Source organism: Coenobita brevimanus, chromosome 62 (genome assembly GCF_032717465.1).
Source record: "Coenobita brevimanus isolate Jiangsu-jjx chromosome 62, ASM3271746v2, whole genome shotgun sequence".
Taxonomy (NCBI): Eukaryota; Metazoa; Arthropoda; class Malacostraca; order Decapoda; family Coenobitidae; genus Coenobita; species Coenobita brevimanus.
The window spans coordinates 32,029,028-32,053,506 of record NC_137015.1 but is presented as its reverse complement, the minus strand read 5'-3'; the positions used below and the strand labels follow the sequence as shown (position 1 = coordinate 32,053,506).

At 42.2% G+C, this 24,479-nt stretch overlaps 1 protein-coding gene across 1 annotated transcript in view; it reads left to right on the top strand.

Moving 5' to 3' along the window:
- Window positions 1-24,479, top strand: part of LOC145404026 (mechanosensitive cation channel TMEM63B-like) — a 188,992-nt gene that overhangs the window by 15,068 nt on the left and 149,445 nt on the right. The window contains exons 3-4 of the mRNA XM_080275629.1: window positions 953-1,129; window positions 9,227-9,307. Of these exons, the coding sequence (XP_080131755.1) occupies window positions 953-1,129; window positions 9,227-9,307 (258 nt within the window). The remainder of the gene's footprint in view (window positions 1-952; window positions 1,130-9,226; window positions 9,308-24,479) is intronic.

Below are 24,479 nucleotides of genomic sequence, written 5' to 3'. Positions count from 1 at the left end.
GACTAAGCCATTTTGGCTACCTTAGTAGGTTTATGCCAATAAAAACATGCAAGCAAAATAAAAACTGCATATTACAGGTATACACCAAGATATTATACCCGTAGATGTGATACCGCAGCTTAGTGATGGGGGTAGAAATACTGTATCACCATACCCCGCCTAACGATGGTCAAACCCTGGTTTAACGATGGGTTTTGATTTTTTTTTTTTACCAATTTTGATGATGTTTTAGACTTAAAATTTTGTGTTTAGGTTGATTCATAAACTGTTTTTAGACTTAGATTAATGTGTTTTAGTCATAGGTGGGGTGAACATCGTCATTTTGGGGTACATTTTACTAAGTTTGATTTTTTTCAGAGATGTTTGATGATTTTCAGATTTTATTTTTGGGTTTAGGCGAGTTATAAACTGTGTTTAGGCTTAGTTTAGCTTCTTTTCAAGCTATTTTTAGGGTTTAGGTTAGCTAGAAACTTGCTTTTGTACTCATTTGGGTGACTTTAGGACTTGGTTGGAGGGGGACACCCAGGGCTCAGAAACGCATCCCTGTATTTTACATGTTAAATATACCCCGAGATACGATGGGTTTTTACTTAACCAATTGCATCGCTAAACCGGGATATGCCTGTATCATGTATTGGAAATTTCACAAGGGAAAAAGTGCATTTTGAGGGTTAATTTTTCACTTACAAACATCACTAAAGCCACTGTCACATGAGAAACAGTGAACATCCAAATTTGAGTGTTGTGGACAGCCAAGGCTGGACATTTGAGCATGGCTGAATGTTATCTGGCATCAGTGGCTGCTTTCTGTGTGTACTATACTTTCGAACTCAGACTTTTTACGAGATCATAAACTGGGCACTATAAACAAGTCTGTATATTCTTGTAGATTAACAACTGTAACAGTATATCATTAAATCAGCAATTTCTTATGTTGGTGTTTGTTTTTCAGGTCGGGTTTGGTGTGGGTGCACGCAACATTCGGGTTTCTCTTCTTGCCTGTGGCAATGTTGATAATGTGGCATTTCTCAAAGCGGCTCCATCTGTCAAGCTCTTCATCTCGTGCCCTCATGGTCTCCAGAATCCCAAGAGCTGCCTGCCAGAAGGATATTATTAAAACTCATTTCCAGTAGGTTGAAATTGCCGTGGTGTTATGTATTATAATTTGCAATCTGTGTGTTCTCTATCAGTATATTGTAGTCAGGGAATTGACATTAAGGATTTCATGCACAGATACATATGTAGAATTACAGATTATTTCCTAGAATTACAAGATAACATATGGAAACTTTTAAGTTGCTTCTGCAGATGATACAGTTCTCCATGCAGAAAGTTAGTGAACTGTGGTACAGGATGGTGAGAATGAGTTTTTAGGGGTATATACAATAAGGAAATTGGAAGTTAAAGTACATAATAGCTAAATAATCGTGCTTGAAATACAATATACTGAGAATAAAAGTTGTTCTGTATCAGGAGGTTGGTAAAGAAGATGGCAAAAAAGTTTTATGAAGATTTTGTGGTAAGTGGGGGTGTCCATCATGAACTCACTCAGTATAATGCTGCCCTATGGTCTCTACACTGAGTGAAAAGCTGAATAGTTTCCTGTACCCAGGACATCATTTACTATGCTGAGTGGTAACCATATAACTGGGGTTTCCGGCCAGGTTAAGTGTCCCTCAGATACCCCTATCTAAAATCATTAAATTATGACAAATGTTGTGGAGAGCCTCGGAGGGCCAAATACCTGCCCAGGGCCCCAACCAAATGGCCAGATTCACATGGTCATGTGGATTTTGAGAGGTGTGAGTGAGGAGAATAAGAGGGAGATGTGGTGAATGTTTTCAAGAGTGAGAGATATCCCATGATGGCATTGTGTGAAACCAAGATGAAAGGGTGTGAAGTGGAGGAGTGGGAGGGTGTGAAGTGTGTAAGGCCAGGCATGAATGGATGAGGAAGATGGAAGGAAGGAGTTGCTTTGTTGATGAATGAAGTGTGGCAGAGTGGAATGAGAGATTACAAATGTGTCAGCTCAAGGTGTATGGATGTCAGATTCAAGTTTGAGGTGAAAGTGGCAGTGATTGTAGCATATGCACCATATGATGACAGGAGTGAGACAGAAAAAGACAGGTTTTGGGATGAGCTGGATGAAGTAGGAGAAATGCCAAGGAGTTATAAAGTGATTGTAATGGGCAATATGAATGGAAGAGTAGGTACTGATCCTGTGAATGATATAATGGGTAATAATAGAGTACAAGGAGATAATGATAATGGGAAGTGACTGAAGGACATGTGTCAGGAAAGGAGGTTGTGCATCTGTAATTCATATTTTAAACACAGAGATGCACATAAATATACATGGTATAGAGGGAATGGAGATCATTTTGAAGGGAGCATGATTGATTACATGCTCATAGAGAAATCAATGTCGAGTAGTGTTGCTGATACAAGGACAGTGAAAGGAAGATGTGGAGGTTTGTCAGATCATATGATTGTGGTATGTAAGATCAATCTGAGAGGAGTGAGGTGGACCAAGAGGGAGAGGAGCTGTCAGGGAGAGAGACTGAAAGTCTAGTAGCTGAAGATCAAAGAAATGGCAGATGAATACAGAGCCAAAGTAGGGGAGGAGTTAGAATCAGTGAATTGGAATGAAATGGATCTGGACAGCATGTGGAATGTATATAGGGAGCGCTTAGTTAGGAATGCTAAAGTGGTGTGTGGTGTGGCAAGAGTAACAACAAAGAAGAAAGGTACGGCATGGTGGGATGAAGAGGTTAAGAGAGCAGTGGAGGAAGAGGAAGAAGTGACTAAAGTGAATACAGGACAGGGGTTCAGTTGAAATAAGAAATGAATGTATTGAGCTTAAGAAGCATGTAAAGAGACTAGTGAAGAGGAAAAAGGAGGTAAATGATGATGTAGGAAGAAAAATGAATGCAAACTACTCTGAAAATAGGAAATTTTTCTGGAAAGAGGTGGGGAAATGTAGAAGTGACAGTGGAAAGAAATGTGAAAGTGTGAAGGATGTAAGTGGTAGATTATTAACCCATGGGCATGAAGTACAGACCAGATGTAGAGATTATTTTGAAAGTCTGATGAATGGGAATGGAGAGAGTAGAGTGATTGTTAACATGATAGGTTTTGGGGGTGTACAGAGAAGGAATGGAGTGCCGGGAAACATGATACTCGCAGAGGTGAAGAACGTTTTGAAGCTGCTGAAAAATGGGAAAGCAGCTGGGGTTGATGAAATGTATGCAGAGATGATTAAGTGTAGTGGAAGGAGTGTAATGAAATTCTTGTTGGAGGTATATAAGAAGACATAGTTGAGTGAAACAGTGCCAGTAGAATGGAAAAAGGCAGTGATTGTACCCCTGTACAAAAGTACAGGCAAGCGAACTGAGTTCAAGAAATATCATGGTATAAGTCTGTTGAATGTTGTAGGGAAGATATATGAAAGATCATAGAGAAAGTAAGAGAGAGATCAGAAGTCCTAGTGAGTGATGAACAGGGTGGCTTTAGAAGTGGCAGAGGATGTGTGGATCAAATATTTGCAGTAAGATAGTGGAGAAGGCATGTGAGAAGGACTAAAAGGTGTTTATGGTATTTATGGATCTGGAAAAAGTATACGACAAAGTAGACAAAGAAGGACTGGGAAGGTTTTGAACATGTACAATGTGGATGGTAAGCTGCTAGGTGCCATCAAGAGTTTTTGTGATGGTAGTGAGGCACATGTAAGGATAAATGGGCATCAGAGTTATTGGTTCAGGATCAGTGTGGGTGTTTGACAAGGTTGTATGATGTCCCCATGGTTGTTCAGTATATACAGTATATGTATAAGAAATGCGGAAGGGTCAACCTGGGGCGGATCGTGGCCACTAGCAATTTTTTCATCATCTCATCCATGTAATGACATGCCACTCTTATGTTAGTCAAGAGATTGTACATCTCTCTAACTGTCTTGTTAATGTGTTTTTCAGGTGACAAACTGTCCTGGACCAGCACTCCCAAATCTTTCTGTTCTCTCGCTTTTGTGATTGGTTCATTAAGGTGTTTATGGTATTTATGGATCTGGAAAAAGTATACGACAAAGTAGACAAAGAAGGACTGTGAAAGGTTTTGAACATGTACAGTGTGGATGGTAAGCTTCTAGGTGCCATCAAGAGTTTTTGTGATGGTAGTGAGGCACATGTAAGGGTAAATGGGTATCAAAGTCATTGGTTCAGGATCAGTGTGGGTGTGTGACAAGGTTGTATGATGTCCCCATGGTTGTTCAGTATACAGTATATATGTATAAGAAATGCGAAAGGGCCAACCTGGGGCGGATCATGGCCACTAGCAATTTTTTCATCATCTCCTCATCCATGTAATGAAATGCCACTCTTATGTTAGTCAAGAGATTGTACGTCTCTCTAAGTGTCTTGTTAATGTGTTTTTCAGGTGACAAACTGTCCTGGACCAGCACTCCCAAATCTTTCTGTTCTCTTGCTTTTGTGATTGGTTCATTACCCATCATATAATTCTGTGATGGCATTTTGGTACTTTTACCCATTTTCAGTATTTTACATTTTTTTTGTGTTAAATTTCATTTCCCACATCCGGCTCCAATTGTGAATCCTATCTAGGTCTTCCTGCAGCATTTTACATTCTTCCTCAACTTCTACTCTCCTCAAGATCTTTGCATCATTGACAAACGGACTTGCATGGGTGTTCATTTCTTTTACCATATCGTGTACGTAAATCAGGAACATTACTGGCACTAACACCGAGCCGTGTCTGACTCCATTTGTTACATCCCTCCATCCATACATCTTGTTCTGTATTACTGTCCTCATTTGTCTGTCTCTCAGGAAGTCTCTCATCCACTACAAGAGGTTTCCCTTCAGTCCTCCTATATATTCCAGTTTCCACATTCGTCACTTGTGGGGTACCTTGTCAAAGGCTTTCTCCAAATCTAAATACACACAGTCCACCAAACTGTCTCTGTCCTGCAGCACATCAGTCTCTCTTGAGTAAAAGCTCAACAAGTTGGAAACACACAACCTTCCACTTCTGAATCCAAACTGAGTTTTAGCCAAAATGTTCATCTCCTCCAGATATTTTATCCATATGTCTTTCTGGACAAATTTGAGAGGAGCGAGAGAGTGCTGTTGATTGGAGACATGAATGGCAAAGTTGGGAATGTACGAGTGGATGGAGTGGTTGGTCAGTGGGGTGTGCCAGCTGAAGTAGATGGGAATGGTAGTGCTTTGGTGGACATCTGTGCTGGTAAGGGGTTGGCAATAGCCAACACCTACTTTCGTCATAAGATGATCCACCGGTATACATGGAGAGTAATGAGGAGGATGGATGGTGAACTTGTTGAACGAAAGGCAATGATAGACTACGTGTGTGTGGATGAGCGAATGAGAAGACAAGTGTTGGATGCAAGGGTGTGGAGAGGGTGGGGGAATGGAGTCTCGGACCATCACTTAGTGATGGCCAAGGTAGAGCTGCAGAGAAAGTGGTTGAGGAGACGAAGGGGAAGACAGGAGGAAGCAGCTCCTGTGAGAAGAGTGGAGAAATTTCAAGATAGTGAGAAAATGACAGAGTATAAGAGCATAGTAGAAGAAAGATTGGGAAGGTATGAGCTAGAGCAGATGGAAGGGGTGGAAGACGTATGTAAGATATTCACGGAAGAGATAAGCGCAGCGTGTGAGGCGGTTTGTGGAGTGAGGAGGAGATGCAAGGGTGTGCAAGGGACAGCATGGTGGAATGATGAGGTGAAACGAGCTGTGGAACAAAAGAAGAAGGCATATGGTGAATGGTTGGCGAGTAGAGGTAGGGGAGAAGATGAGAGAGAGAAGAGAGAGGTACAGTATATGTGAGCAGGAGAAGGGAGGTTAAGAGACTGGTGAAGGAGAGTAAGAAGAAAGTGGATGAAGAGTTTGGGAGGAATCTGAGTGTGAAATGGAGGGAGAGTAAGAAATTGTTTTGGAAGGAGGTAAAGGAAGTAAGGCAGTGTGAAAGGGGAAATAGTAGAGGAGTGAAAGATAGGAATAATAGATTGTTGGTGGAGAAGAGAGAGAAATTGAGGAGATGGAAGGAGCACTTTGAGGATTTGTTGAATGTAGAGAGTGAGAGCAGTGTGACTATAAGTGGTTGTGGAATGGCTGGGAGAAGAAGAGATGAGAGGAGGGAGGAAGAGATCAGTAGGTCGGAAGTAGTTGAAGCGATGAAGAAGAATAAGCTGGGAAAGGCCCCAGGAATTGATGGAGTGTGTGGTGAAATGCTTAGGTATGGGGGTGAGATTGTTGTGGAGTGGATATGGAAGTTGTGTAGATTGGCTTGGGAAGAGGGAAGGGTTCCAGAGGACTGGAAATCAGGTATAATTGTTCCTCTGTACAAAGGAAAAGGGGAGAGAGAAGTATGTGGTAACCATAGGGGTATTTGCCTTCTTAGTGTGACTGGTAAAATATATGGTAGAATACTCATTGATAGGGTTAGGCATATGACAGAGGAGCTAGTTGGAGAAGAACAAGGGGGATTTAGGAAGGGAAAAGGGTGTGTAGATCAGATATTTGTTCTAAGATGTTTAGTGGAGAAGTATCTAGAGAAGGGAAGGAAAGTGTATGCTGCCTTCATGGACTTGGAGAAAGCTTATGACAGAATAGATAGGCAAGGTATGTGGAAGGTATTAAGAATATATGGAGTGGAGGGGAAATTGTTGAGTGCTGTGAAGAGTATGTACGAGGGAGCTATGGCTACGGTGTGAGTGGATGGTGAGCTGAGTGAGTTCTTTGATCTCAATGTGGGACTGAAACAGGGGTGTGTGATGTCTCCATGGTTGTTTAATATATATATGGATGGGGTTGTAAAGGAGGTGCAAGGTAGGGCAGTGGATGTGGGGGTGGCCCTAATGAATGAGGGTGAGATTTGGAAGCTTCCGGTGTTGCTGTTTGCTGATGATACAGTATATATTGTTGAGTGAAGATGAATGGGAGTTGCAAGGTTTGGTGAATGAATTTGGGACAGTGTGTAGGAGGAGGAAGCTGAAAGTTAATGTAAACAAAAGTAAAGTTATGGTGTTTGAGAGGATTGAAGTCACAAGTGTGCAGTGAGGTTGGATGGTGAGGATATGGAGAATGTGAGTTCATTCAAGTACTTGGGTAGTGTGATGAGTAAGGATGGAACTTTGGGGGATGAAGTACGTGAAAGGGTACAGCAGGGAAGAAAGGTTGTTGGTACACTGAAAGCAGTGATGAGAAATAGGGAGGTGAGTATGGAAGTTAAGAAGTCACTGCATGATGGTATTGTGATCCCTACCCTGACGTATGGAAGCGAGGCGTGGACCTTGCAAGAGGGGAACAAGTCAAGAGTGAGAGCAGTGGAAATGAGTTACTTGAGAGGAGCATGTGGAGTGACGTGGAGGGACAGGTTGACGAATGAAGAAGTGAAGGAACGTTGTGGGGTAGATGTGGATGTGGTTGAAAAGATTAGGAGAAATACACTGAGGTCGTTTGGACATGTGGAGAGAATGTAGAATGAAAGACTGACTAAGAGGGTGTATGTAGGTGATGTGGAGGGAGGGAGAGGGAGGGGTAGACCGAGGATGAGGTGGAGGGATGGAGTTGAGAGGTATATGAGGGAGGGGGGGGTGAGTTGGGAGGAGGGGAGTCAAATGGTGGGTGACAGAGTGACTTGGAGGCGTTTTGTCTGCGGCCACCCTTTGCGGGATTAGGGCGTCGGGCTATAGATAGATAGATAGACTTTCTGGATTCTCTTGCACAATTTTGCCACTGTGCTGGTCAGGGACACTGATCTGTAATTCAGGGGTTCTTCCTTGTTTCCTTCCTTATAAATTGGTAACACATTGGCCCTCTTCCATTCCTGAGGCACTCTCCCTTCTTCCAGAGAACACACAATTAAACCGTGAATCATATCTGCCAGTTGTTCTCTGCATTCTTTCAGTACCCAATTAGAAATTCCATCTGGTCCTGGGACTATCCTTATATACTGAGTTTCTAGTAATCTTGAGCATCGTTGTTACCCTCCATAACTACTGATACTATCCCTTTGGCCTTACTCAGTTCTTCTGATCTTACCGTCCTATGTTTTTCTTTTACTCCTGAAATTATTATGCATTTTTCCGTATCTTCTGCATACCTGACTAAAGATTCTTTGCTTCTTAGTACCTTAACCATTTCCTTCTCCACCTTTTCCTTGCTTTGTTGTTTTATAATCACTTTCATATTTATATTTCCATCCTCTTGAATTATCTTCCATCTTCTATGTTGCTCCTTGATTTCCTTATTGTGTTCATCTTGCATCCTTGATTTTGATTCATGCTCATCTAGTTTACTTTTCATCCTGTCGCTTTCTTCTTCCAACCTCTTATTTTCCCTTATGAGCTGTTTTATTTCATTTCAGGTAGATTCGTTACTTGATTTTAATTCTGTAACTTCCTTTTCTTATTCAGCACTGCATGTGCAGATGATTTCCAACTTGGTCTGAATTATCTTAATCTCTTTCTCCTGTTCTAAGATATGTTCCTGCGACTCTGTAATTATTGTCCATACCTTTTTTTAACTCCTGGACATTCCCCTCTGCCATTTTCTCCACTCTTGCTACTCTTGTTTGATTCAGTTTAGTATTTCCTTTACCCTTATCCTCATCAAAGAAGCCCTCAAATTCACCGCCACCAGATGTAAACAGTGAACTACTGTGTCTTCTTCCGCCATCATGCAACCTACGAAAACTTTCTACTTCCACTGTGTTTCGTACTCTTGATTGACCGAAATCTGCGGGTTTTTCACTAATATGAGGTGGGACCACCACGCAAGTATTCATTCACATAATTACAATAGGCTTGTCTCCTTTTCGCCGCTGATTCGGCGATTATGTCCCCACGATCCACAAAAATCTCCGTCTCTGTCGGCGACGTGTGTGTGCGTGCGTGCATGTGTCTTGGGGGGGTTAAGTTTCGGGCTCAGCCCAGCTCAGATGTACAGTATTGAGAATTTGGCCTGAAACAGTACTGTAATGGCAGAAGTGCAGATTTTAATCTGGCTGTGGTAATGAAAACCTTGATAACAAAGTGTGCTCTAACCAAGGAATGACTGTACAAAATGGTGGGTACTCCGGCTGACTTCAGAGTACCATCTGTAAATCATTTGTTAGCTGAAGGCTAACTGTATCTGCTATAATTAATCAAATCCACTTGGCTTTTCTTTAATGTACTTGTTTCATTGTACAGAGAGGCATACCCAGACTTAGTGCTGCAGGATGTGGAGTTCTCATACAACGTTGCTTCTCTTATTACTACTGAGCAAGCCAGGTACGAGTGAATTGTACTTTTATATTTGTCACAAATCCTTTGATGTCTATATATTTAAGCATGGGGAAAAAAAAAAAAAAAAAAAAAAAAAAACACACTGGGTCTGAAATCTTCTGTGAAGAGTTCTTATTAAAAAAGCTATTAATGTTTGTCATGGTGCATTATAATTTGTTTTATATATTTCTAATGTGTGGTAGGTATTGATGATCATCATCCACTCATTTGATGTAGTGCTGCCTACTTCTTCTTTCATATTTATCATTCTTTTCAGAGTCTACCCTTCTCTATTCCTATTTCTCCCATCTTTTCTGTCACTTCTTATTACAGTAAATTCTCAATATAACGGACTTCAGTATATTGGAACTCTCTTTTATCAGACATGAGGAGCCTGCTAGACTATATTCTTATGTCAGGACTCTAAAATATCATAATACAATGCATAATAGCTAGTAATGTACATATGTAATCTAGAGGTTAGGTGAAAGTCATGGCTAGGGCTGGAAGAAATGACGTTCGCACATTCTCTCTCAGGAATACCATAGACAGCAGATGTGACACCTGATCAGAAAGTCCCCAAGATCGAGAAAATTCCACTCGACTGTGCCTTACACATGACACAGTCACTGATATACGGGAGAGAAGGAGTTAGCAGGCAGAAAGAGTTAGAAGAGAGAAGCGAGAAGGGGGTCTAGGAGAAAGAGAGAGGCACAATGGGGAAAAGGCAGGGGCGTGGGTTAGCGAGTAACTCTCATCTCATTACGCTGTATGAGACTATATTACTCTTGAGATATTCCTTTGAAGAAAATAAACTGCAATCAAACCCCAGACTCATCTTTATCTTTCTCCTGTCATCAATGACAAGTACAACTAACATCATCTCCTACAAATCAATTCACTGTTATAACAGCTCAGCTACGACAATGATATAGTATATCTACTATTACGACACTTATGTTGTGGTAGGTGGGGGCGCTCACCATCCACTCAGTCGATGTTGTGCTGCTTTCGGGTTTGTGCCTTATCGTCTCCTCCATCCTTCTTTCCTTCCATCCTCTTCTGTCTTTCTTTCCTTCATTCTTTCCTTGTCCTTCTGCCTACGGGTGACTTTACACTCCCTCTTCTGTCTTTCTTTCCTTCATTCTTTCCTTTTCCTTCTGCCTGTGGGTGACTCTACACTGAGTGACAAGCCAAATGGTTTCCTGTACACCAGGAAACCATTTACTATGCTGGGTGGTAACCATATGACCAAATTTTGGCACCTGGTGGTTTAGTGGGTAATTATTGCGCTCCAATCGGAATGAGCCGGTGCATGTTTATATCCAAGAGATGGTTGGGGTTTATTGCTCATGTAATGAGTGAGGTTGGTCACTCTCATCTTAAATGTCGGGACCAACTGCCTAGCTCCGACCTCCTTCGCTCCTCATGGGGCAATGTAGGATTAGATGATGAATGAATGAATGATGACACTTAGGTATCGAGAAAAGTCTGACATAGCCAGAAGCAGTCTGGACTGTCTGACCTTAGTCCAGCTTGGGCAGGGGAATGGTAGAGGATGAAGATGTTTGGATAGGTTGTTGTGACCTTTATGATGGGCATTGGATGGGCATTGGGTGGTTGTTGTGACCATGATGATGGGCGTTGGATGGGCATTGGGTGGTTGTTGTGACCTTGATGATGGACATTGGATAGGCATTGGGTGGTTATCATGACCTTGATGATGGGCATTGGATGGGCATTTGGTGGTTGTCGTGACCTTGATGGGCATTTGGTGGTTGTTGTGACCTTGATGGGCATTTGGTGGTTGTTGTGACCTCGATGATGGGCGTTGGATGGGCACCGGGTGGTTTTTGTGACCTTTATGATGGACGTTGGGTGAGCATTGGAGTGGGTCAGGATCTTGAGGATGTAGATTGCTAGATAAGAGTTGGGTAACAAGTAATGAAACAACAGTTTTTCATTCATTCATTGCCAGACGCCATGTATCCCAAACGGGGTGGCCAAGGACTTAGAGTTAATTGTTTTACAGGGAGGGGCACTAATCCTCCACCAACCCCACTTGACACGTAGGGATGCCAACAGCATCTGGTGTTCCCAGGCAGTCACCCATCCAGGTACTAACCAGACCCAACGTTGCTTATGAAAAAAAGAAGTTGGTGTGGTCTGGACTATTGTCTGATATTTCGGATAAAGTTCAGGTTAGCAGGGGGAAGTGCAAATGCTGCATTTATCGGAATTTCGCTTTTTTCTGAATGGCATGGGCCCCAGTTACTGTGGGTATCCGAGTTTACCATTTGCTTTATTGTGGCTGTACTGCGTCAGACTCAAGTATCACCGAACTCGCGACATATATTTACCTGTTTATAGCCCTGTTCCTTCTGACTCGTGACAGTTTCCACTCATACTTACCTCTTAGTCCAAGTTATTCACTTGTATAAAACTATAAGCAGTCTGCTGCACAACACAGAATGATTTTGGCAAGATTTTGGCTCGATAAAGGCCATATGTAACACACACAAGGTACAGCTATTTTCATACATTAAAAATGCCATGGCCACCATCCTGCTTCACCCCACCAGTTTCTTCTAACTCGTGGCAATATTCCATTTGTTTCTTTTCTCAAATGCCTCTATAAGTACCTGTAATGTATATCATAACAGTAAAACTTAAGCAAGGTTTGGACACAGTAAAACTCATTAGTAAAAAAAAAATTCTTACGGACAAAACTGTTGGTAATCATTCAGGCTCACTTGGCTCACTTGACTCTTTCCCCACCTTGCCGAGTGTTTATCATCATACTTCCTCCGAGCAGCTTGCTGCTTGGGTGTGCAATATGTGCTCGCTGTGATTACTGAGCTGCCATGTACATCTCTGATGTACATTGTAATCTTATTTTATCACGCTACAGTCTTATCAAAGGTGAGCACCACAAACGAAAATTCAATTCCGCAACGCAAATCTGCAAGCTAAAAAAATTGCCCTCCACAACCGCAAATTCTCAAATTTCTTAAAAATTGCAGTTCCGCAAATGCAAAAACTCAAACACAAACCATTTTTATCCGTTTCTGTACCATGGCATCAGCTTCATTTTATTCTGGATACCATGAGAGGATTATACAGTATTAAGTTTAGGATGATATTTTTCATAATCAAGGGGTTAAAAATCATCTCTAGTTACTTGCGCACAACAGTTATATCTTTATTTACTTTATTCTGACTAACAATAGGTGACTTCTGGAGTTTGGAAATTGCCTAAAGTACAGTAATGAATAGGATATACTGTATAAAATTATACATATGGTGCAGCTAAAATATATATTTCAGTTATTATTATTAGTATATTAGACAGTTTTTACAACAGAACAAGGGTAAATCCTTCACTGTTGTAAATGAATGAATTAAATTATTTTTCGAGCGAGAGCGAGGACAACTTGCTTTAGCTGAAATTCACTTAAGAGTGTTAAGAAATGTTCAGATTGGGCTGTAAAAAAGTATCCCTCACCATTTGGGGAGATCTCAGTATGCTACTGTAATGCAGACTGGGGGATAAGAAAAATATCCCTCACCATTTGGGGAGATGTCTGTAGGCCACTATAATACAGGTTGGAGCATAAAGAAGTATCCCTCACCATTTTGGGAGATGTCTGTAGGCTACTGCAGTACAGGTTGGAGTGCAAAAAAGTATCCCCCACCATTTGGGGAGATCTCTGTAGGCTGCTGTAGTACAAGGTGGGGTGTAAAAAAGTACCCCTCACCTTTTAGAGAGATCTCTGTATACTACTATAGTACAGTTTGGGGTGTAAAAAACTATCCCTCACCATTTTGGGAGATCTCTGTGGGCTACTATCACCATTTGGGGAGATCTCTAACAGCATTAAGGTGTGAAATATTACTATGGTGGTACCATTCTTAAGTGGCGGTTTGGGTGGGGCGCTAACCTCTGTACAGTGTTGCCACGTGTTCCATACCCGCTATGTGAACGGCTCTGATATATGTAATAGGCATCACAATAAGATAAACACATAAGAATATACCAGTAATGTGTGTATTATAATATATGAAAGAACAGTAAGCTTCTTATGCGTAAAATATTTATACGGCAATACAGAAACGTGGCATAAATATTTTACAGTGTTGCTGAAAAAAAAGTAGTGACTTTTATTGGCTGTTACCGTATTTCTGGGGTTGGTAATAATGTCACAATTATGATTATAAGATAATGTGCAGGAATATAAGTAAAAATACGTCAATTTCTTAGTAAAAAATAAATGATACATTAAACCCTTGTGAGCGGCAACACACACACACACACCCAGTCCCACCTGGCCAGAGCTTCCTCTATCCTAGGCCTGTTTGGGGACACCTCTTAAAAAAAAACGCGCCAAGACTTTTACCTCCTGGGTGGTGTGGAAATAAAGTCAAATTTACAATATGTACATTATAATGTAAAAGAAAATAGCCAAAATGTATCCTAAAATACCACAGATGAGAGAGAGGAGAGAGAAAGAGAGAGAGGGGGGGGGAGGCAGACCAGGGACAGTGTTGAGTGCAGCTGAGTGAGAGATGGAGGAAGGGAGGGAACGAAGGAGGGAGAGAGTGATTGAATGAAAACAAATCATGGCGCCACAATAGTGAGGTCATCTGGCGCCATATGTAAAACAATAATATTTTTAAATATAATTAGATATAATAAAAAACAAAATAAAGAAATGAAAGCACAAGTTTATAAGACATAAAAGAAACAAAATTCCCTAGGGTGACGCACATCTCCCCGCAGGAGAGAGAGGGAGAGAGAGAGAGGCATCGCGGGTATGAAAAACGTGGCAACACTGCACAGAGGTTCGTGCCCCACCCAAACTGCCACTTAAGAATGGTACCACCATAGTATGTGTCAGAATTTGCACTGGGTGAGCTTGGATATGTTCCACATCTTCAGTGTGGACGTCTGTTTCCTAATTACACTTCACAGCTCACACTTGACAAGTTGACACACCAGTCCACCTCTGTTCCTTAGCTCTAACCTCCTCAGTCCTCATTCCTTAGTCACAGTCAGACCCCTCCAACAACTACTGAGACAACTCCAACATACAGTATATCTACCTATGTATGTATGTACAGTACATCCCCATAGTACGCAAGTTCTGAGTACGCGATCCCCCTTGTACGCGTGGACCTTTTTTTTTTTTTTTTTTTTTTTTTAAATGCGAATTGAACTCCTTGTAAGCGAGACAGGCAGCGAAGAGTGGCCCAAATCTGGGGTTACCCCAAGTATGCGACATTGCCTGCCCAAGAAGTGATAACGGTTGCCTACATTCCGCTCACCTTGAGTAGGAGATAGCAGCTGAAAAGGCAGCAACACCAGTGATGGAGAGTGAAGATTTGACCATGATGGAGAACAGCAGGGTACTGTGTGCCCTTGATAAATTCAGTGAAGAATTCAAGGACATTAAATGCTCTCAGTTGCGAGTGGAGGAGGTGATGTCTTTACTGGACAGAACCTTCCACTGCTACACTGACAAGCACAACCAGGAAGTAAACAGACAGAAGCAAACATTCATCACCCGTTTCCTTCGGCTTGAACAAAGTGAGGAATCACTCCCTTCAACATCAGAAGAGCCATATCCTGAGGAGGATCAAGAGGCTGATTTGTTGTCTGAGGTGTCAGAAAAAGACTTTGAAGGGTTGATGAACGAAGTGAGTGCATTAGGTGGTGAAAGTGTCGAAAGTGCTGGTGACAAAAGTGGTGAGGAAGGTGGTGTGTCGGGTGGTGTGGTGGGTGATGCAGGAGATGCACGCTAGGTGCCTCATCCTGCCTTGGATCCTCTTCTTACCTCCATCACAGCTGTTGTCCTCTTGGGTAAAGGTGAGCAGCCATATTCTTGTTGGTTTAGTTAAGCCATATTCATGTTGACTTACCTAGTAAAGCCATAATATTGTTGGTTTACTTTATCTTAGTTAATACGTCTTAGATAGTTTCCCTGTATAATACAATATTTAGATCTGAAAGGCATTTCAAGGGTTGCCCATGAAGGGGGGGTTCCGCCCATATGTAATTTTTCCCATAAGTTTATGTATTCACAGTACACGAATTCCTAGTACGCGACGTCCTCTGCCGCCCATATAGGCGCATACTAGGGGAATGTACTGTATCAATCTATGTATATTGATACCAGATGGGGAAAGGTGGTTGTCTGTCAAGCAAAATGGTAAAATTTTGTTCAGTTTCATTTCATATGCTTCTTGTTTAATCTGTTATTTATCTACATAATGATTTTTGATGAGATTGTAATACTTGCACTGGCAATGCTATAAGTCTGACAGATTTGAAATTTTTGACTAAAAGTCATATTGTAAGTGGACTGGGATGCTACGTAGCACATCTTTGCCCTTTTTGTCTTGTCATTGTCTTGTATGCTATACAAGTCTTTGTAGTATCGATGTAGCTTACATCTGTAGCGTACATTATAACATCTTAGAATCTGGAAAATGAATTGATCTTGAATTAGGCTCTATATTTTTCTTTATTTATTGGGGGAATAAAACATCTTTGCTGGCTTTTACCCTTAGATTCTTATTTCTTACCCTTCCCCCAGAAAGCACATACAGTACAGTAATCACTCTAATATCCGGATGCCCAATAACCGAACATCCCCACTAACCAAACCTTATCGTCCTGGGATCAAACATTCCCAAAATGGTCCGGGGGGGGGGGGGGGACGATTTTTATTTATTTTTTTTACCGTCCGTAATTTGAACTTGCCGCGCGCGCCGCTTGAGAGCATTGTTTTGGTTCGTCATTCCTCCGACGTCCGATAGAGCGCCGCTGCATCCTCCCCACTTCCCGCCTGTCTCTCACCGCGACTAGACCTACGCTGTTCGCCATGGCTGCCCACGTGCTCGCTTTTGTGGTGGTGCCGTACTTGCTGCAAGGCCTCCTGCTGCTCTCTGCCCTACTCTTAGTGTGTGTGATGATGGCCCCGCCTCCTGAGAAAAGGAAGAGAGTGGTGTTGACTCTGGAGAAGAAACGGGAGATATTGGAGAAGGTTGATGCGGGTTGGTCTTCTTCACGCATTCTCCGCGAGTTCAACCTGGCCCGGTCGACTTTGTTCGATATCAAGCGTTCCCGAGACAAGCTCATGCAGTACACGGCTGACTTCTCGTCGAGAAGCAAACGCAACGTGGAGAGGAAGGTTATGTTTACCCCCAAGTATGCAGAGATCGACCGCTCCACATTGATTTGGTATCGACAGCAACGTGCAGCTGGTGTGATGGTACGTGGAACGGAGCTGAAGGCTGCTGCTGAGAAGTTTGCAAGGCTTCACGACGCCCTTGACTTCAAGGCATCCGAGGGTTGGCTCTTCGCGTTCAAGTTACGACATGGCCTTACTAACCGTAAAGCACATGGCGAAGCATTGGACGCTAACGAGGATGGAGTGGACGAGTTTCGGCACAAGGTGAAAGGCTTGATCGACAGGGAGGGCCTCACTCTCGGTCAAGTCTATAACGCTGACGAAACTGGCCTATTCTATCGCTCGGTGCCAACGAACACTCTAGCCGATGAGACGGAGAAGCGTGTACCTGGCCGCAAGCTTTCTAAGGAATGGATATCTGTTTTGTGTTGTGCCAATGCTAACGGCATGCACCGGCTTAAGCCCGTTATTGTTGGCCGTGCAAAGCAGCCTCGGTGCCTTCGTGGGGTGATGGATGTCCTTCCTGTCGTATGGTACCATTCTTTGAAAGCATGGTTCACAGCTGTGATTTTCAAAGACTGGTTTCACCGTCACTTCGTCAAGGAGGTCATCCAGTACCAGACGAAGACACTGGGAATTCCTCGCGACCAGGTAAAGGCTCTCCTTCTCCTCGACAATGCACCTGCCCCCCCGTGCGACAAGGACTTGGTTGCTGAAAATGGCCGTATTAGGTGCATGTTTCTGCCACCTAATACGACTGCTCTCATTCAACCAATGGACCAAGGAGTGATCGTGGCAACAAAGCGCCTGTACCGTCGGAAGTTCCTGGACGAGGTGATGGTTGTTCTCGAGGATGAGGACGAGCGCAGGGAAGGACGTGACACTCGAGGCAAGCGGACTTTGGAAAACCTTCGCCGCTACAACATCAAGTCTGCGCTGTACAACTGGGCTAGTGCATGGAAGGAAGTCCCTGTGAAAACTCTTGAAAATGGTTGGTCTCGTCTGCTTCTCGGAACAGATGTGGAGTACGATTTCCTAGGGTTTGACGTGGATGACTTCCATGCACGGCTACGTACGCACGGCGACGATGTTGATGTGGACGATGTTCGTGAGTGGTTGGACGACGACGAGGGCGATCCTGGGTATCAGACGTTGTCTGATATCAAGATTGCGTCTTCGGTTGCTGGTGTCAGTCCCGAACTTGAAGATTCCGACGACGAAGGCGATGATGATGTGGACTCCTCTCAGCAGGACACTACTCCAGCCATCCCCAAGCTGAGCGCACTCCGGGAACATCTAGAGTTCGTCCTAGACTACCTGGAACACCCGGACTGCGACAGGGAGATGGGGCCCTTGGGACTCGTGGAGGAAGTGTGTGCTTTCCGGCAGCGCATCATCAATCGCCAGAATCGTCGGTCCTTGCGTCAGTCAACGATTGACAGTTTTTTCAGGCCCGTGACCCCCGCTGTGCCAAGCCCTGGTTCCACTCCGTTGCCTCCCCAAGACAGGCCCTCATGCTCCGAGCCACAGCCCAGCACATCAGCTACAGTGGAGTCACCGCTCGATGTGAGTTTGCGGCTATCTTCAGAGTCTTCTGTAGTCGGTACACCATCACCACGACCCACCGATGCACCCCTTGGTCGCCTGCCAGTGATACTCTCGGACTCTGACAGTGAATAAACAGCAAGAACTTCTCCACTAGACCACACGGGAATTTTGAGTGTTGTGCAGTGAAAAAAACGGTGTGTTGTGTTAAGGTTTTCAAGTTGGGAGAAAAGACTCAGTAGAAAAGAAATTTAACGTAACTAACCTTCTTTGTTTTGGCTTTGGAAAATTTAAAAAACTTGGGAAAAGTTAATGTGCAACACTTAAAGTAAATGGAACATTATTTGGACTAAAGTGAACACTGTGAAGAGAACGGACTTCTGTGTGTTAGTGACTAAGTTCAGTGCAAGACTTCAGGAAGAGTGTAGTGCAAGTGCTTCAGGAAATCGTTCTTACTGTCAGAGTCTGAGAGGAGGCGGTTATTCATCGAGGTGGCCAGGGACTTGCTGTAAGTAGCCAGAATGTTTCATGTTTTACTATTTTCCATACTATACTTACCAGAATGTTTCATATTGTACTTTTTTCCATACTATACTTACCAGAATGTGTCATACTGTACTTCTTTCCATACTATACTTACCTCATGCATGTGCAGTAGGAATGTGTTTTTCAGAGTTAGGTTCGGTTAGAGTCCATAAGTACCAGAATGTTTATTAATGTATGAACATACAGTACTTCTAAACCCACATTTTATGTTTCTTTTGCATTTATTTCAGTCATTTATGTGCCTTATTGGTGTGATTTGGGTGTTAAATAGGTGCTATGCATGTCCGGAGGGAGTTGTATAGGTGTTTCTCTGAGTTAGGGTCCATAAGTACAAGTCCATAAGCTGGGGCCCAATATCCGGATGAAACCAATATCCGAACCTACCGATGGCTCTATTGATCCGGATATTGGAGGGGTTACTGTATATCTTTTAGGTAATGTAGTGAGGAACCCTCCATTGTAAAGTGGAATACAACTTGCTATGACGATGTTATGCCGTATTATTGAATCATGATTACGAACGTTGCCCCCTCCTTTCCTGAGAGCTTGGTATGAAGCCAGATAATATAAAAAAAAGCTGAATCTGATCTTCAGCCATTCTCTCTCTCTCTCTCTCTCCCTCTCTCTGTCTATCTATCTATCTATTGCCAGAGGCCACAATCCCGTAAGGGGTAGCCATTTGACTCTTGAGTTATTTGTTTTACGGGGAGGAGCACTAACCCTCCACCAACCCACTTGCTGACACGTAGGGAGGACTGGGCAAATTTGGGCTGTCTGGACATTGCTACTCCTCACCCTGCCCTGGGGTAGGAAAGGAAGTCTGGATGATGATGATGATGACCAATAAAAAATTAAAAAAAAAAAATCTTACAGTAGCAAGTACAGACGTCATTGCACAAGGGTGTTGTGATCCCTATCTTTATTGAATGGAAGTAAAGCTTGGCTTCTTTTGGAAGGACTCATGTCACGAGTGAGAGGATCGAAACCAAGTTAAGTGAAGGGAGCACGTGGAGTTATGTGTGGAGACAAAAAAAGACAAATGAAAATGTTTTGGAGCATTAAGGTGTTTAAGTGGATGCTGAAGAGTGTCAGAAAATGTACCCTGAGATGATCAAGCCATGTGGAGATAACAAAGAGTGATATTTTGACTAGGAGTGTATGTGAATGAGATGGGGGGGCAGCTATGGGTGAATTGGAGAGACTGGTGGAGAAATATGAGTGAGGGAAGTATGGGCTGGAGGGAGGCTCTCAACTAGACAATTGTAGTCCCACACATTTAAGGGTAGATGACCATGCTAGTACCCTTGATGGCATTAACTGATCAAAATACTCCAGTCGCCTCTTGTGGATCACATCTATTTAAGACGGTCACTCTAGCTGGGGTGTCCAAACCATGACTGGGACAAGATAAATTATAAAGATCAATGTCGTGTGCTCTACCACGTTAAAGGTATGGCTTTGTTGAATATGGAGACATTACTGTACCAGTTTTCTGGGATTTGTCATTTTCAAACCATGTTTTATGCTATCATTTTTGTCCTTGTAAAATAATGCAAAGAGAAATATCTACAAAAGTCAACAAAAAATACTACCACTATTTTATAACAGTTGCAGCTGCCTCCGAGGAGCTAAAATCAGGCCACTCACTTTGCCTGGGCTCAATTGCTGGCAAGTAAAAGTGGAGACAAATTTCACTGAACCTCTCTAATCCAATGGCATACATATTTTACTCTTAATATCTTCAGATTATTCTACTGTATTCAGCTCAGGAATGGCTTGTTTAACCAGAGAGGTTGGATGTAGTCCCCATTAACCTAGTAAGCCAAGGATGTCTCTTTCTTTTTTTATATTTAATGTTATTTTTTGCATATATGTGGTTGGTGAGGCTAAGGGACTGACAAGGGACCAAGCTGGCTGGATGAATTTTGCACGAAGCACATAACCAGGGATTTGGAACCCCTTTTTAACATGACAGTGTTCAGATTGACTTTATCAGATAGGTATATATGAAGCTACAAAATGTGGTGAAAGTTTTTTGGCCTATCTGAAGGAGCCACGATTCTGTGGGCTTGAATGGATGAATGGCCCATTGAACTGGGCAAACTTAGGCTGTCTGGACATTGGTGCTTCTCATTCTGCCCTAGGATGCGAAAGGAGGTCCGAATAATGATGATGATGATGATATCTTTTGATAATTTTATTCAACATATGAGTGGGTTAGAACAGATGGAGTTAGAGCCTTAATAAACCCCTTTAATATGAGTGGCCTTTTATAAGCTGAATAGAAAAGTTTGGCATCAAAAAGAATACTCTAAAAAGAATGTCATCTCAACTCAAGGGGTTACTCCTTTCACAACATGACATTAGCTGGAATTTGCCTTAAAAAAAAAAAAAAAAAAAAAAAAAAAAAAAAAAAATCACCAGACTGAATGGCTTAATGAACTGTTGTCTAAGCTATGAATAGAATTCATTACTATTCTTGGCAAGTTCGTGAACAATCCATGCACAGCAGCATAATATACAATTATACCATAATGCTGTGTTATACATGCTCATATCTGAACTAAATATACATGAACACAAGATTTATTTCTACCTTCTCACTTATATATATTTCTTTTTGAAGTAATTGTAAAATTATTGTGCAGAATGTGCAGTAATGAAAAATGCTATTGTACGTCATACCAAAGGTGAATTTATTGTATATACAGTATTCAATATTTATCATACATATGGCAAAAGTGTGGGAGTGGTGGGCAGCACAAGCAAGCCAGTGACTCACCCAGATGCTGCCTGCTGGGGTAGGCCATGTAGATGTTCGTGGGAAGATTTGCATTTGCTGAAGTGCTTCCTTATGTGCAAACTTGCGTAGAATTTGTTGCAAATGCAAATCCGCAAACGAAATCACACTTCCACATTTGTGCAATTTGCAGTTTGCAGAAGTAATTGTGGAAGTCCCCAGGTCTGAATCTTATGCTTCTGACTCAAGAGTTACTTATCTTAAACAGGCTTCCAACTGTGCTTTACCCTAATCTCGAATCAAGTACAGGTATATCCAAAATTTTACCTTTCATACTCAGTATTTTTCCTTTTTTCCATCTCTACTCTTTGTGGTCTACTTCCCATGCCTGAGGTAGGTTTTCAACCACTACTGAATGTAGCATAATTAGTTGCTCTTCCTGATATCATTTGTCCTTGACTGCTGCACGTGTGTTTATTGAGGACTAGCAGGGGTACGCGGCATTACCGGGCCAAAAAGGCGAACACTACCATCCTCTTTGTTCTCGTTCAATCTTTCTTTCTACTCCAGAAAGACCATGTACCTCTTAAGTTTTTGAAGAGAGATTAGAAGAGGTCAAGGAACTTTGTGTTTCAGCTGTCGCAGAATATCCATCCATCCATCCATCATCCAATCCTACGTTGCCCCATGAGGAGCATAGGAGCCCGGGGCTAGGCAGTTGGTCCTGACATTTAAGATGAGAGTGACCAACCTCACTCATCCCTGAGTGGCATTACGTGAGCAATCAACCCCAACGACCCCTTGGATATAAACCTTCATCGGCTCAATCCAATTGGAGCACAATAATTACCCACTAAACCACCAGGCCAAAATTTGGTTATATGGTTACCACCCAGCATAGTAAATGGTTTCCTGGTGTACAGGAGACTAACACATAGTATTTGTGCTCACTTGTTTATTATTACCAGTGACCTCAAATGACCTCCGACCAGTGACCTCCAGTGACCTTGAAGGTCAGCCTCACATAGCCTGTGTCCAAACTGAAGATCATGTGAATCTCCATGCCAAAAATTGGGCTGCTGGTCCAGTCATTCGAGCATATGTTACCTGTGACCTCAAATGACTTCTGACCAGTGACCACAAATGACCTCAGAGGTCAGCCTCAAGTCCAAACTGGAGGTCATGTGAGTCTCTATGCCAAAAATTAGACGGCAGGGGTACCCGACGTTACCTGAACCAAAAAGATGAACATTCTACTGGTGACCTCAAATGACCCAGATCTGAATTTTGACCCACTTAAAACCATCATTGGGTCACCCTGATTCAGAATATATATGGATTTGGGGGTCTGTGGCCCTTGGTTTGGGCGTGATTGAAGGACAAACAAACAATGTGGCTCATTTATATATTCAGATCGAGGGAGGTGAAGGCCAGCAAACATCTTTGAAGCTGTTTACAGAGTTGCCAGGTACTCACTAATTTTTTTGCATTTAAACAGTTAGTATTTGGTATAATTATAATTTTTACTTTAAGAGAGCTAAAGAAAGTGATTTTTTAACTCACTGCATCCGACATATATTACCACCAACCCTTCTAACAGCTGGGCATTTCTGAGATAATCGTCTATTTTTAAACCTTCATATCTGAGCTAATACTTAACCAAAAATAAAAAACCAAGTGTTGTAATACATACCAATCCTTCAACTTCAAGCTGATTGCCTCAGATGGTCCGTGAAGTGCATGTAGTCAGAGAGAATGAGTGGGGAAAGGGGGCAGTAGAATCACATAAACACCCCACAAGAACACGTTTCTCTTTCTTCCCCTTTCTCTCTCGCGCACACACACACACACACACACACGTCGCTGAAACAGATGGAGCTCTTTGTGGATCGTGGGAAAATAATCACCGAATCAGTGGTGAAGAGGAAGCCAGCCTTTTGTGATTATGTGAATGAATACGTGAATGGTGGTCCCATCTGATATTGGTGAGAAAACCTCAGATTTCGGTCAGACAAGAGTACAAGACACAGTGGAAATAGAAAGTTTTCTTAGATTGCATCTTGGCGGAAGGAGATACAGTAGTTCATTGTTTACATCTGGTGGTGGTGAATTTGAGGGCTTCTCCAATGAGGACAAGGGTAAAGGAAGTACTAAACTGAATCAAACAAGAGTAGCAGGAGTGGAGAAAATGGTGGAATGTCCAGGAGTTAAAAAAAGGTACGGACAGTAATTACAGAGTTGCAAGAACATGCCCTAGAACAGGAGAAAGAGATTAAGATAATTCAGACCAAGTTGGAAAACATCTGCACACGCAGTTCTGAACAAGAAAGGAAAGTTACAGAATTAAAATCAGGTAATGAATCTGCCTGAAATGTAATAAAACAGCTCATGAGGGAAAATAAGAGGTTGGAAGAAGAAAGAGTCAGGATGAAAAGTAAACTAGATGAGCATGAATCAAAATCAAGAATGCAAAACAAACACAATAAGGAAATCAAGGAGCAACACAGGTGATGGAAGATAATTCAAGAGGAAGGAAATATAAATTTGAAAGAGATTATAGAACAACAAAACAAGGAAAAAGTGGAGAAGGAAATGGTTGGGGTACTAAGAAGTAGAAAATCTTTAGTCAGGGATGTAGCAGACAAAAAAAATGCGTGATAATTTCAGGAGTAAAAGAAAAACATATGATAGTAAGATCAGAAAAGGAAGAAGAAGAACTGAGTAATCCTAAAGAGATAGTATCAGTAGTTATGGAGGGTAACACTGAAGCTCAAGAAGAGATTGAAGTGATTAGGCTAGGAAAGTACGAGGAAAGAGGGACGAGGCCACTTAAAGTGAAGTTTAAGTCTCAGGTAATGGTAAATGAAATCATCAACAGAACATGGAAATAATCAAAGAGGAGTTCATGAATGTTTGGATAAGGAGAGATGCAAATGAGGAAGAAAGAGCTAAAATAAAGGAGCTAGTAAAGGAAGCAAAGGAAAAAAACGAACAGAGAACGGAGGAGGAGAAGACAGTGTTCTATTGGAGAGCCATGGATCAGAAATTGAGGAACTGGTACAGATGGAGAGAGGAAGAGAAGAGGGAATAAAGAACAAGGAAAAAAGTTGGTAAGTGGCACTTATTAATTTTGATGGTTTAATATCAGAAAGAT